The following is a 13,435-nucleotide window of genomic DNA, read 5'->3' as shown; positions in this document are numbered from 1 at the left end:
CCATGTAGTGCATCGTAAATATCCCTTCCTTTAATGCATATATCTTTCTATACAATAAACAATTTATTCCTGAATGTGGTACACAAAAATTTATAAAAAGGATGTTGGTTGAAAGCATCACCTTGTATTTGGCAGCACATCAGTAACTACAATTTAATCTTACAGTTATCTCTATAAATTAGTATCTGTTTCGCAACAGTAAAAAATTGATACCAATACATATCGCGTTAAAGTCTACGAGACCCTTTTTTTATTCCACACTTCCTGCAAACACTTTACTACATTTCAATGCAACATCGACTATAGCAACTATAGTGATATAAATGAAACAATACTTATTATTATTACGTACTTGCCACATATACATGCTATTGTTCTAATCAATTCGGCTGCTCCTGTTACATACTATCAGGAATTTATAAATTATTTATTACTCAATTTCAATTGGTCAGTAAGCCTAAATAACTGTTTTTTATATTGTAAAATCAAGTTTCAATATGTAATACAGTGAATACTTGCACTTATGATTAATAATATACGAACGCTGTTGAAAACAAAATTGTAAATCAATTATATAGATAGCGGCTATAAAAATGTTCTTTATAGTACTTCAACTATTAGGTGAAGTATGAAATTGGTATCAGTTTTTTTACACTTATCCCTTACATGCTATAGGTAATATAAAATCATCATAAAGAAGATCTGTTTAAAAATGTGTAATCATATTTACTTATATACAGTCATTAAATACTTTGATCTGCAGTCTCTTTACTCCAATACAATACTGTCTTATTTTTATTGCTTTTTGCAAGTCTGTTGACATACAGTAATACGTTCCTTTCGAACCATGATTATAATCTTGAATAAGGAAACCTAATGTCTTTAATTAAATACAAATTAGCTTCAGTCCCGTTAAATGAATGTCCGTCGTCAAATGCATGTAACTAGAGTATAAAAAGACGTTTAAGTAAAGCAAAACTTCATTTACCGAACACCAAGAAATGTATGTACTGTTAATTGTTTAGAATTATTGATGTAGTTATTACTTGGTAGAATATTAATTAACATTAATAGTTGCATCTTAATTGATTTCTTGTAAAAGCATAACAAAGTATTTAGTAATATTATTGTCAAAAAATTGATTATATCAAGAAACTGACATCTGTGTAACACATTAGCAAAAATTCAAGGCCTGAGATGATCGTTAACATTACTTAAAATAACAGCCTTATATGCTTTTATATTGTTAGACATCTTCTTTTGGATATGTGTAAGAATGTATGTTGATCGTAAAATGATTAAATCGGGTGTTTCAATTGTAAATTACATCTGCATGAAAATATATCCAATTGTTAATATTTAGGAATAATATAAAATTGTAAACACATAGCGCAAGCAAAGGATCATTCACTTACATGTATTCTCTAATAATTAGGAATTATTAAATGATTGTAGATCACTCTTACGTACTATAAAAATTTGTTGACACCATATTAATCAAAATCTAAAGTCCACATTGATTTTAGAAAAGGAAGTAAATCTTTGAGATCTAAGTAAACGTTTTCCGAAAATTGACACCATCATATACTGTACTTGTTTTTTCTTCGAACATTTATGAAACGATGTTTAACACTTCTTAATGCAAGATATTTTATTTTCACGTAGTTTTATAAATGTTCCTCTTTTAAAATTATTTCTTCTCCGCTTGCTTCGTCATCAGGAAGCATTATAGATAATCCACTATCACATAATTGTGCATCATTTAATATTTAAAATATGTAATAGCATTTACTATAAGACATTTAGTTCTATTCCTTTGGCAGTCTGATACAGGTTTTGCAGAAAGAGTGATACTTTTATATTATATTTCATGGTATACAATAAATTAATAATATAAACGAATTATATCTTCAACAGAAAATAAAACATCTTGCTCGTACGATTTTTTTAAAGGTGATGCTATATACTAGATTCCATTTCAATTAAATTACTTACACGCAATTCTTTAAACGCTTTCTGTAGGACTCTGAAACTCGGAAAGTGCATGTATCGGATTCTGCACTTTCTTCTGTGAACCTTTACGTACTTTTGCCCTGACTTCTTCCGGTCTCTCAGGACGTACCAACGGTTTCTTCTCCGGTGCTTTCATTTTCCATACAACGATAGGAGACTAAACAGAACACAGAACAATGCATAATGCAGGGAATGCTTAGAATTTATCAGATACATTTCCAAATCTCCAGAAAACTATCTTTATTACATAAATACTTACATGCTAAAAAATCCAAACGTTAGTTTCAAGAATGATTTGTCCATTAATACAAAATGGAAGACACAAAAATCGAGTGAACATTAGTACATGAACAATACTTACGGTAACTGTAGACTGTCTAGGGTATTTCGTTGATGCAACGTACGAAGCTTTAACAGTCAAAACGACTGCGTTCATTAAGTTCTTAGCTGCCTGTATGAGGGAAGTTGCACTGTCAAGCCCAGATACGATCAATTCTCCACTAATATTTTGTACATCCGCTTTAACTTTGCTCGTGATGTTCATTTGATGGCAATACAACGCTATACGTTGTAGGTATGCGAGAAGATCCTTCTTAGTAGAACTCTCTGGACACTGATCGGCTATTTGCCTCGTCAATTTATCTAGCTTGGTTCCAGCCTCAGATATTTTCTTCGCGGCGTTGATAACGTCCATGGTCGTTTTCAAAGGCCCACGGCCTCTGGTAAAGTCTGTCATTTCCATCATGATCATGCACATGTGCTTCGCGAGAACAATAATATCGTTCCCTGCGTCGTCCCATTTGGCAACTTCTTTATCGAACTTCAGTTTCTCGCTCTTGAAGTACTCTACTTGCTGCAAAATCTTCTGCTTGTCTTCCTCCGGCATCTTACGCATAGCTTCGCGTGCCGTAGTGATACCGCTGATCTCTGGATATTCGTCAACGCCATGTTCACCAGTCTGAGCACTCGATTTGCTACGAGTCTCCAATGTATAATGCTCGTCGAGTTCAACGTCTTCTGGATCCAAGTCCTCGTCAGCCTAGAACAAAAATACAAATGAAACGAACGTCACAGAACAGAAAATATCATGCACTTACTCTGTTCATCAATACAGCTCGTCTGATCTCTCGGACTCCGTCATAAACCAGTCTCGAGGCATCTATAAAATCGTTCTCGTCCACATCTTTAGCGGGGTTGCTGCCCAAAGCGTCGACCGCTACTTCGACTCTCTGCGCGAACTTCGGCATCACTTGTTCTCTCAAAACTTTCACAGCTTCCAAAACCCGTTTCGTATAGATACAAGGTTCGTAATTATCCATTTCCGCTTGGACAACGTTACATACCCTGGCAGATCGTCCGCGGATCGCGCCCGCGGTTCTATCTAAAGTATCTGCATCGCCTTCTTGCAAAGCTAACACACATTTATTCACATCTTCTAAAATATGATTTTCGGACACGGCTAAGAAATCGTCGATGGTGGTAATATCATCGACGGCCTCGGTCAATACTCTCACTTGATTCTCCCACGCTTGTCGGAACACTTCCATGTTGTCTTGAGCTACTTTCGAGCGATTACGAGCGGCTAGAACGCGAGCTGCGTTAATCACTTGGGGACACAAGTTCCCGATTTGAGCTGCCGCATAACGAACCATTTTTACACCGTCTTCGTTTCCTGACATACTACACACTAAATTGGCAACCTGCAGTGTAAATATCGTTAGATATAATATTGATTGAAAAATGATATCTGGGACATTAAATCATGACAGTGTACCTCGACAAGCTTGTTGGCATGCTCTGTGAAAACAAGCGCGTACTCCTCTACTTCTTTATCACGGCCGTTTCTCGCAGCTTCGATGAGAACTAGTAAGGGTACGCTTGTCTCTAAGAAGCTATCAGATACGTGATCTACTACGGCCTTTCGCAATTGTCTACGAAGATCGCGAGTCTTCCTGCACATATGATCGATCGCTCTTTCCAAACCTTCCGATTGTTCTTTCACGCCCATCTGTTTAAGCATACATCCAGTTAACGAAACTGCAGTGCAAAAATTACTTTTTCATATACATCTATGCTATTCTTTTCTCTAACAGCGTTAGGTGCAAGATATATTTTTTGTACTGGTTATCAAAAAGACAAATTCAATTAAATCTCGTATTATTACTTGGAAGACATTACGTTTAGTATAAAATGACATGTACTATTTATTTTAAGGCGCTATGTACACAAGCAAACAAAAAAAATGATCTTTTGAACAACTCTCCCACTGATAACATCTATCAAGAGTTCAAGATTATTTTATCTAAAGTTACTTCGCTATTGTCTACACTATTCATTTAATCTCTATTGATCTACAGATATATTACATGGTGTAATTATTCTACACAGTATATGTACATACTGTTGTGCAATGTTGGGACAATTGCAAGATCCACAAAGAATTATGCAATTAGTGCTTTTGTTTGTATAATACAGAAACGACAGACGTGATTAATACAATGTATTAGCAACAAAAACTTATTGCTTAATCAAAACACAAGATTTTTATATTTACCCGTTTCCCACCCCGAGCAAGCTGTAACTGCAGTCATTAAAAGTAAAATAACAAATGAGTAGAATGAACGTACTAACAATAAGATAGACGAAAATGAATAAATCATAGTATAACTGTTTATGCATCCGGAGTATGTTTCACGAATATTTCGTGTGATGTATTGTACATTTAAATACTAAGTTACACAGTGAGACACAGACCGAAATAAATGATAAAAAATGAACGTAATTAACTTCTTCTACATCGCTGCGATTATTGAAACTCGTTTAAATATATTTCACCGTAAATTTATGCGCATACAAAGCACATGTTTGTATCAGATAACAAATTAATATAATACTTACGTTGTTCATGTATTCGCTCAATAAATCTTGAAGCGCTTGTCTAACCGCATTGCATTCCGCGACGATCCGTTCTCTGCGTTCATCCCGTGTGCATGAAGAGTCCGCCATCAGCGCGGCACCGCTGATGATACTTTCCAATCTCTCCTCGAGACTGGGTCTCGTACGCACTTCGTTGTACGCGAGCGGAGACATCACCATTCTCTCATCGAAATCATCTAATGCCGCAGCCAATTCTCCGGGTCCTTCGTACGGGTGTTGGCTATCGACCGGAGTCTTTCCTTGTGCCACATCATTGATAGTATTTACTGCTTCGCATACTTGTTTCAAAACGTAATCGCGATTCGCTTTTGCAGCGGCCAACTCGGGATGTCTAACGTAGACCTTAGAAGCAGTAAGTAGCATGGTCGAATGTTTCTTAAGAACAGCTCTTGCCGCAGCTAAGTCATCTCTCAATTGAGGATCCTTCAACTCTTGCTGACGTTTTGCAGCTTGGTTCATAAGCTCCGATGCATTTCTACCGAACTGTTTAATATTGTCCAACAACTCTCCCTGAGAGGATGCGTTCTTTAATTTTTTTAAATCGTCTTCGACCACATGGAGCGATTTCAGCAACAAGTGGACATCGACCATATCTGCTAAGATCAGCAGACGTGTTACTGCAGAAAGTAAATTTCTTGCTGCGCGTACCATGTTACCCCTTTTCAGGGAAGAACAAGGATCTTCAGAAAATTCTCTGCATAATGAATTGAAATTAACTAAAATCTTTCAAGAAAATATGATACACCACTGAAATAAATAATACCTTGCAGCAATACTCATTGCAGCTCCTGTTTTTCTAACTTCCTCCACAGCACTTAACATCTCCGCAGTAATGTCAGGATTCTCATAAGCTATTTGTTCACCCTTCTCAATAAAATTGGCAGTTGCCTTTTCCACTGTCCCAACTAAAGCGCTAGCCCTTTTGGACTTTCCTTTCTTCTTTTTACTAGGGCCCTTTGTATTTACAAGGGTAGTTACTTGTAAAACCAAGGGCTCCAGAGTCTTCTCTACAGACACAGTTCTGATCTCCAAATTTTTGGGATCCCATTTCAAAGTTATTGGCCCAAAGTGGTCTGACATTTTTAATGCTTCAAATAAATCAATTCTGAAAATTAAAGTAATAGTGATTAGATATCCGTCGCGATTGTAACGAAAAAATTACCTGTGCCTTCGTAATATAATACAGATAATTTATTAGCAAATCGAACTATTACTTATTCCTCTCGATTATTGAAATAATTTATATCCTCCGATTTGATCTATCAATACTACGTTCTCGACTCGTTTAGTATTGGAAACGGTCTATAATCTCGATGAAACGACGTGTATGTTTGAAAAAGACAGGGTGCGTCAGAACGGGCTGATTACTCACAAAAAATGTTAGCACTCATTACGTTACCTTATGAGACAACAAATTCTTACCTTCATGAAAAGCGTACGGTTTTAAAAGCTATAAAATCGTTAATATAATCCACACCAAAACACTAGTATTTGTTCTAGTTAAAATCAGTCACATTGGAAAATCAAACTTCCACTGTACACAATTCCATATCATTTCGATGTATCACCCGTTTGCCATTCATGACGTCATTATTTCCGCCAGAGTTGAAAAGCTTCAACGAAATCGGTCTACGCCCGAAGCTTTGGAGCACCAATATGAAATGGTGTTTACGCACACATATATAGAAATAAAAATTAACACACTCGTAAACGCTGTGTATTTTCAAAATTATGTTCTGATAGATTATTTCACTAACGAATACACTTGGTTCTTATTATTTTTATGAATTTATACGTCATTAGAAATTGTGATATGTCACAGATACAAAACAAAAATGAAATTACAATTTTTAAAGCATATTAGGAATTCTTATCTAAATTTCATCCTCTAAACTGATACGTTAGAAATGTTTAATTCTGTATAAAGATTTGCAATCCAATAATTATACAGTAGTTTACATAGCACGAGGTAGGAGGCATCGTTGTATGAATGCGGAAACTCGATTTCTTCTCTATAAAGTAACGAACGCTGTGGCTGCGCCGCTAAACGGATTTCGTTAGCGAATTCTCTACCACTCTTTTCCCACAAGGCGGAGGCGAGAGTCGTACCTTTCAAGGTTTTATAGCCAGTAGTTTAGCCTAATACGATTATTAGATAGAAATTTTACAAGGTTGGTGGTGTGTGCAGGTGAAGTGACAGAGACAAGATGTGGCCCTCAATATTGGACGTAGCTAAAATGAATCCGTTCGGAACACCGTTCGTGACAGCTAAATGTCAGGGACAGAACGAACTGACACAGTCGCTCGTTAAAAATCGTCACATTGCCGCTGCTTCTGTCGCACAAGGCGGTTAGTAACTCATGATTAACTTTTAAATATTCGGATCGTCATTAATGCACGATTTCTACTTATAAAATTGTATATGACTATTGATCAATTTCCCATTTACAATTACTCGTAGAGGGATTGATACTTACTATTAAATGAATCTCAAAGGAACTTTGTTCTGTTGTACGTTATTACATAATCTGGAACATTATTCGTAGCTATTGAATATGTTTCATGACATGAATGATTGATTCACGTAGCTAAGACTTGAGAAACTGATAAAAAGTTCAAGTTTCGAGGCTACCAGCTAATTGGCTAAAAAACACTTTTATTATTTAATTTACTTTGATTCCATTATTAAAAATTATATAACGAAGAGTAGATTTGACCGCATGGCGCGTTACATATCGTTATGCGATCTCATATCTCTTCTTCGTGGAGGCATTTTATATTTCCCTTTGATGTATCTTTTTCCGTGGATTCACTTTGCATTCTTTGAACAGTTGAATACATTTTCGTACTGGACGTTAGTTCAGATCAATTCAGGAATGAATCATTTATATCCGATCCGTTTTTCACGATCTATAAAAGATTGCATAAGGTGCAGCCATTTTGTTGAAAATGCGCGTGCGGATGTCGTCCTCGTAGCCTTGGTTGACATTTGAGTAAAAATAATAAAGTACGTGTAGGACACACGTAGCCTTGACCGAGAAGCAATTAAAGATATCCTACTATACTTGAAATGTTTATTATTGGATAAGATCAAAGTAGTAGGATTCGCGCGTGCCAATTTTGAAATTCAGTCGGGCTTGCCGAGCGCCCTTTCAAGCGGTCGATCAATGAGTTTTTATCGTCGATCAATGAATTAAGGATTGTCACGAAACGAAGTTCTGATGTGCGTTAAAATTAGCACATCACATCCAAGAATCATTCATAACAGTTTATGTTTTAATATCCAGATAGTTGTGAATTTGGATCGAACAAGTACTTCATGCTATGTGGTTTGGGAGGAATTTTATCCTGCGGTATTACTCACACCATGGTCACCCCATTGGATTTAGTAAAATGCAGAATTCAAGTGGATCCTGCGAAGTACAAATCAGTCGTCAATGGCTTCAGGGTATTATAAAAATTCATTATTTTTTAATCCATCTATTATCTTTGCAAGATGATTTTGAAACTTTGTTATTTAGGTGACTATGGCTGAAGATGGAACTCGAGGTCTGGTCAAGGGATGGGCACCCACGTTCTTCGGTTATTCCATTCAAGGAATGTTCAAATTTGGTCTTTATGAAGTCTTCAAAGTATATTACTCCCAGCTAGCTGGAGATGAACTGTCATATGAATATAGGACGACCCTCTACTTAATTTCTTCAGCATCTGCAGAATTTTTCGCTGACATTGGTCTAGCTCCTTTCGAAGCTTCCAAAGTAATTATAATCTGTTTTTGCATTTATGCAAATCGATAATTCTCCTAGCATTCTGAAAAAAGAAAGAGAACAGTCAGATCAATACCGTCCCTTGTGAGATACTGTTTGTATCAATCCTCTTTGTGTATTTCCTTAACTAGTTCTACATCCAAGATAGAATTGTTCTTTTGCTCCCCCACATTGTTCCTACTGATCCTCATCTTTGCCACGTCATGTCCAATACTATTGTATTGTAAGTTTCTTTAATCAAATACAGCCAAATTATATAAATCATAATACATCAAGCATGTGTATCTTCGCAGGTGAAGATTCAAACCACGCCAGGATTCGCAAACACTTTGAGACAGGCTATGCCAAAGATATCTGCGGAAGAAGGTCTATCTGGATTCTACAAAGGATTGGTTCCTTTGTGGCTTCGTCAAATTCCATACACGATGATGAAGTTCGCTTGTTTCGAGCGTACGCTTGAGCTCCTGTACAAGTATGTAGTTCCTAAACCAAGGCAAGAATGCACGAAGGGCGAACAATTGATCGTCACTTTCGCCGCTGGGTACATAGCCGGTGTATTCTGCGCTATCGTATCGCACCCTGCTGATTCCGTGAGTATATCTCATGCAAGTATTTACTTCTTCGTCCTCGAATTCAATCGTTGCTCATCTCTTAAATACAGGTTGTATCGAAACTGAATCAAGAGAAGGGAGCATCGGCCATTGATGTCCTGAAGAAGATGGGCTTCGGTGGAGTATGGAAAGGTCTTGGCCCTCGTATTGTTATGATCGGTACGCTAACAGCAGCGCAGTGGTTCATTTACGATGCCGTGAAAGTGTGGCTCCGTATGCCGCGTCCACCCCCACCAGAAATGCCGGAATCCCTCAAGAAGAAGTATGGATTAGCTTAATTATCAAGCGTCAACAATATTTTTAATTGAATCAATTACAGTTAGAGAAAACGAAACGAGAGCATAGATAAATTACATTATTTCTTCACAGTACATTGTCGAACAATGTTTTGCCATACATCTCGAGTATTTATTCTGTAATACAGATATCAGTGCAGGTCGTCACTGCCTTCGAATTAGATATAACAATGTGCTACGAATTATAGTAATTCGCTTCCGGTTCTGTGATTACGCGAAAGAGGTGGCACATTTATAAAAATCTGACAGTGACAGTGAAGTTACCTCTTGTAACCGGAAACTGTTACTTTGTACATAGAGTGATCACCGTAAATAAATAATTCGTGATTACTCAATAAAACCTGTTACCTCTGATATTCTTTCCATTAGAAATTTCATTATGGTATTGGTCAAGGGTGTTTTCTTTATTAAAATCTTCCAATAATCTATATTCTCAGAATGTATACAAATTTTACATAAATATCGGTAAATTTATAGAAAAATAGTATGTTGTATTTTACATACATCAAATGCATGTGAATTCGTAAGCTGTACTAACTAGATATGTACAAACTGAGAATAATTCCTAAAGCAATAATTATCGAAACAGTACGTAATAATATGCTTTGCATAAGTTTTTTAAACATGAATAACGTGATAAAGAAAAACATCTTATTGTCTCGTTTACGTGGCCATACGAAAATTGTAATATCACATATAACAAACACAGCACAGTTTGCAAAATTAAGTGACAAAAATCTTCACTATCGGAATAAGTAGACGATGCATTGCACATATTATGATGAATAAAGTTTTTTCTCTAAGTACGTCCTGGCGTCCTGTATAGTAGCGAAAATTTTAAACGTGAGCGTGCCGTGTAAGTATATATCGCATTTTCTAATAGTTTCAAAAACGGGACTCGTACAGTTAACGAGATAAAACTGTACATCGATTTGTTGAAACTCTTTCATCACTGAATTTAATGTTGTTACACCGGTAGAATCAATGTGGCTTAACGCGCTCATATCTATGATTACACAACGTAATATCTGTTTGTCCTCGGAATCTGTGTAAATCCCTTGTTCTCTTAACTTGATTCTGTGATCTATTACTTTTTGCGGGTTTACTTCGAGTGTGTTATACAATTCCGATTTAAAATGACTGCTGTTCGCAAAGTTCAGAACTCCGCAATAATGAAAGATTTTCATCCCAGGAGTTTCCGTTGCCTGTAAGTACACATTACTCGTAAAAGCGATCCTTAGTTTTACTTGTGCTGTTAATTGTAAGAAATGATGTACCGCCTTATATCTGCTGGTATCCAAATACAAATCCGTGTTTGGTAAATGGCCCAACAGACAAATGTAAGGTGTAAGACTGTGCCATAAAATGATCGCAAGCGATATAAGTATTCCAGCTAGCAAACCGATGTCAATATTTACTATCACAACTATTAAGAACGTTGAGATCCAAATTAGTGCGTCAGATTTACTTAGTTTCCAAAATCTTTTTAGTTCTTTAGCTTGCTGGAACATGCCTTTTAATGCTACCTAAACGAGGAGATTGAAAGTTGTATTTTACAGAATTCGTTGGAATTTCTTCGCGTTTATACTTACAACAATAATTGATGCGAGGACACATCTAGGTAATGGTTCAAAAAACGGGCCAATCCATAATAGGATTGTGAGCAATATTGCACATGATACGACGCTAGCTAACTGCGTTCGACCGCCGACAGTTTGCTGAATTAGAGATCTACTTAATGATGCTGATACAGGCATACATGAAAAAAAGGATCCTACTATATTACTCAAACCCTAGAATTATATTTTATAAATATACTCAATGCTGATTTATAACGTTCTATTTAAAAAAAGAGAGCACGTTACGAAAATCGAAGATCAGATTTTTACCATAGCAAGAAGTTCTTGGTTCGAATTAATTTGATAATTGAGTTTCTGAGCAAAGATCAAGGCCATCGATATGGTAACAGTGTAAGATACCATAGTTATGGCAATGCTATCTGCTGCTACGAGATGCAATAATTCGAATGTTGGAAGTGTTGGAGCTGGTAATCTATCGATTCGAAAAATAAACAAGTTTAAATTCTACCCAAAGTGAATATAAATCAAATGTTTGTACATACCCTGTTGGAATGGGACCCACATCTTGAATACTGTATGTTTCAGGTAAGTAACAGTACCTTGAGATTAAAGTACCGCTAACAACTGCAATTAACTCGATTGGAATTGGCATGCTACACTTTTTGCTTGCCCACGGCTAATATTAAAAAGAAAATTATAAATTTAGCACTTATAAATGTAATAGGCAAAAATATGTGACAATTACCTTTAAACATTCATTATTGAGTGCAAGAGCCGTAATCGTTATCGCTGATATAAGTACAGCGGCCAAGTTAGAATTTTGTATTCCACTAAAAATATCTACTAACGTCTAAAATAATTTTCTCAATTAAAGGTACCTTTAATTGATATTTTGAAAAGTGGTACTCACAAAAATTAACTTGAAATATCCTTTTCGCTTTGGTATTTTCAGCCCCAATAAATCTTTAAACTGAGATATTAACACGTAAACTGCTGCACCGGTTGTAAAACTATTTACCAAGGGTTCGCTGAACAATGTACTTATAATGCCCAAGTGGAATAAGTACATTACAATCTATGGGAAGAGTAAAGAAATAATTTATGCCACTACACGCAAAATGTCAGTCTAACAGTTATCACCTGATACATTCCGACGACAAGCGTGACTGCTGTTGCTACTTGCATAGGCGTATAGAAGTATTCCTTGGGTAGATCAGACAATGCACTTGTAGCATTTGCAAATTCGTCGTGTGACACTGAATAAGTAGCCACCGTTTTCCCAGTCATCAAGCAAACCACAGCAAACGTTCCTGGCAAGTGCCAATAATTCATTTCATTTGTCTAATTTTCTGACTAACAAGTTCTTATTAAAAGGGATTATTTGTAATATTTCTGTAATAGAATTAGCATTTTACAAAACATATACCACATTGAATGTGGAATGCTAATAAGATCTTGGTCTTTGTGAATTATTAAATGCTTCTCTCTATGTTACATCTTTTCAATAAAAATATTTCCTTACCCATGGACACGTGTCTAGACGTGCCGAAGAAGAAATATATGAGAACAGGGAAGAATGCCATATATATCCCCACTACCGGTGGCACATTTCCCAATAAAGCATAAGCCATTCCTTGAGGAATATGCATAATTGCCACTGTTAAGCCAGAGATTATATCTGCTATTATACTTTCCTTCCATTTGTATTCTCTTAACCAATGTATTGATGGAATCGCAGACAAAAAACATGATTTCCAATTCTTGTGTTTTAATAAACTTACTGTATTTTCAAAGACTATAAAGAAAATAATATTTAAATGAATATTAAAAAAAGATTAAGAAAAACTTTACATACAGAATGTCTGTGGTTTCTGATAATGACAATCCTCATTTAAAGTTTCTTGTTCATATAAACGCCTCTCTAAGTGTACTTGCAAGTATGCATCGTGCTTTTCCATATCGATGCCCACTTAAGGAAAGAGTTATGGACTTCGTTCAACAAGAAGATGCTATCTTCTAAATTAATCTTTATACGTCACTGTATGTTACACATGTGTGTTCCACATGCATGTATCTGCAATAAATAACGTATTTTAATTAAACTGTCAGACCCATATGGCATCAAAAAGTGTACAATTATAAATAAATTCAAAAGGCGATGCATTTCATACCGTGATGAAAGAAATTTAAAAGATTTTCTCATTATACAAATCAGTGATTAAAATCTGTAT

At 35.9% G+C, this 13,435-nt stretch overlaps 3 protein-coding genes across 10 annotated transcripts; 1 reads left to right on the top strand and 2 right to left on the bottom strand.

Moving 5' to 3' along the window:
- Window positions 1-44: 44 nt before the first annotated feature.
- alpha-Cat (catenin alpha) lies at window positions 45-6,646 on the bottom strand. 6 transcript variants are annotated; one of them, XM_018034411.2, is made up of 9 exons: window positions 6,373-6,646; window positions 5,714-6,055; window positions 4,912-5,644; window positions 4,568-4,594; window positions 3,788-4,021; window positions 3,111-3,713; window positions 2,375-3,052; window positions 2,273-2,275; window positions 45-2,170 (listed from the first exon to the last, which is right to left on the bottom strand). In XM_018034411.2, exons 2-9 carry the CDS (start codon window positions 6,028-6,030, stop codon window positions 2,006-2,008), a joined length of 2,760 nt encoding a protein of 919 aa, XP_017889900.1. In that variant the 5' UTR covers window positions 6,031-6,055; window positions 6,373-6,646; the 3' UTR covers window positions 45-2,005. The 6 variants fall into 6 exon arrangements, with proteins under 6 accessions (XP_017889900.1, XP_026673917.1, XP_026673918.1 ...); XM_026818116.1 differs by lacking the exon at window positions 6,373-6,646 and adding an exon at window positions 6,113-6,359; XM_026818117.1 differs by lacking the exon at window positions 6,373-6,646 and adding an exon at window positions 6,165-6,359.
- A 311-nt stretch (window positions 6,647-6,957) lies between these two features.
- On the top strand, window positions 6,958-9,964 carry Mpcp1 (Mitochondrial phosphate carrier protein 1). Its single transcript, XM_018034409.2, has 6 exons — window positions 6,958-7,067; window positions 7,139-7,299; window positions 8,238-8,398; window positions 8,472-8,708; window positions 9,011-9,307; window positions 9,379-9,964. The coding sequence occupies exons 2-6, from the start codon at window positions 7,158-7,160 to the stop codon at window positions 9,604-9,606; spliced, it is 1,065 nt and encodes a 354-aa protein (XP_017889898.1). The 5' UTR covers window positions 6,958-7,067; window positions 7,139-7,157; the 3' UTR covers window positions 9,607-9,964.
- A 45-nt stretch (window positions 9,965-10,009) lies between these two features.
- LOC108630864 (solute carrier family 26 member 10) lies at window positions 10,010-13,302 on the bottom strand. Of its 3 annotated transcripts, XM_018034408.2 has the most exons (10): window positions 13,060-13,301; window positions 12,727-12,999; window positions 12,345-12,514; window positions 12,115-12,279; window positions 11,950-12,054; window positions 11,747-11,880; window positions 11,514-11,676; window positions 11,217-11,417; window positions 10,902-11,150; window positions 10,010-10,829 (listed from the first exon to the last, which is right to left on the bottom strand). In XM_018034408.2, exons 1-10 carry the CDS (start codon window positions 13,160-13,162, stop codon window positions 10,401-10,403), a joined length of 1,992 nt encoding a protein of 663 aa, XP_017889897.1. In that variant the 5' UTR covers window positions 13,163-13,301; the 3' UTR covers window positions 10,010-10,400. The 3 variants fall into 3 exon arrangements, with proteins under 3 accessions (XP_017889897.1, XP_026673920.1, XP_026673921.1); XM_026818119.1 differs by having other exon boundaries at window positions 10,010-11,150; window positions 13,060-13,302; XM_026818120.1 differs by lacking the exon at window positions 13,060-13,301 and having other exon boundaries at window positions 10,010-11,150; window positions 12,345-12,596; window positions 12,727-12,818.
- Between the last annotated feature and the right edge of the window lie 133 nt (window positions 13,303-13,435).

The sequence above is a fragment of the Ceratina calcarata genome, unplaced genomic scaffold (genome assembly GCF_001652005.2).
Source record: "Ceratina calcarata isolate Rehan_Ccalc_2016 unplaced genomic scaffold, ASM165200v1 scaffold78.2, whole genome shotgun sequence".
Taxonomy (NCBI): Eukaryota; Metazoa; Arthropoda; class Insecta; order Hymenoptera; family Apidae; genus Ceratina; species Ceratina calcarata.
Note: the sequence above shows the minus strand (reverse complement) of the source record. Positions and strands in the feature narration are given on the sequence as shown.

Coding starts and splice junctions, on each gene's coding strand:
- LOC108630864 (XM_026818119.1), bottom strand. CDS start 13,162: ATGGAAAAGCACGATGCATACTTGCAAGTACACTTAGAGAGGCGTTTA. Junction 12,515..12,726: donor GTCTAGACACGTGTCCATGG/GTAAGGAAATAT, acceptor GGCACTTGCCAG/GAACGTTTGCTGTGGTTTGC. Junction 11,881..11,949: donor TCAATAATGAATGTTTAAAG/GTAATTGTCACA, acceptor TTTTAATATTAG/CCGTGGGCAAGCAAAAAGTG.
- Mpcp1 (XM_018034409.2), top strand. CDS start 7,158: ATGTGGCCCTCAATATTGGACGTAGCTAAAATGAATCCGTTCGGAACA. Junction 8,399..8,471: donor CAGTCGTCAATGGCTTCAGG/GTATTATAAAAA, acceptor TTTGTTATTTAG/GTGACTATGGCTGAAGATGG. Junction 8,709..9,010: donor CTCCTTTCGAAGCTTCCAAA/GTAATTATAATC, acceptor GTATCTTCGCAG/GTGAAGATTCAAACCACGCC.
- alpha-Cat (XM_018034411.2), bottom strand. CDS start 6,030: ATGTCAGACCACTTTGGGCCAATAACTTTGAAATGGGATCCCAAAAAT. Junction 3,714..3,787: donor ATGCCAACAAGCTTGTCGAG/GTACACTGTCAT, acceptor TTTACACTGCAG/GTTGCCAATTTAGTGTGTAG. Junction 3,053..3,110: donor GAGCTGTATTGATGAACAGA/GTAAGTGCATGA, acceptor TTTTTGTTCTAG/GCTGACGAGGACTTGGATCC.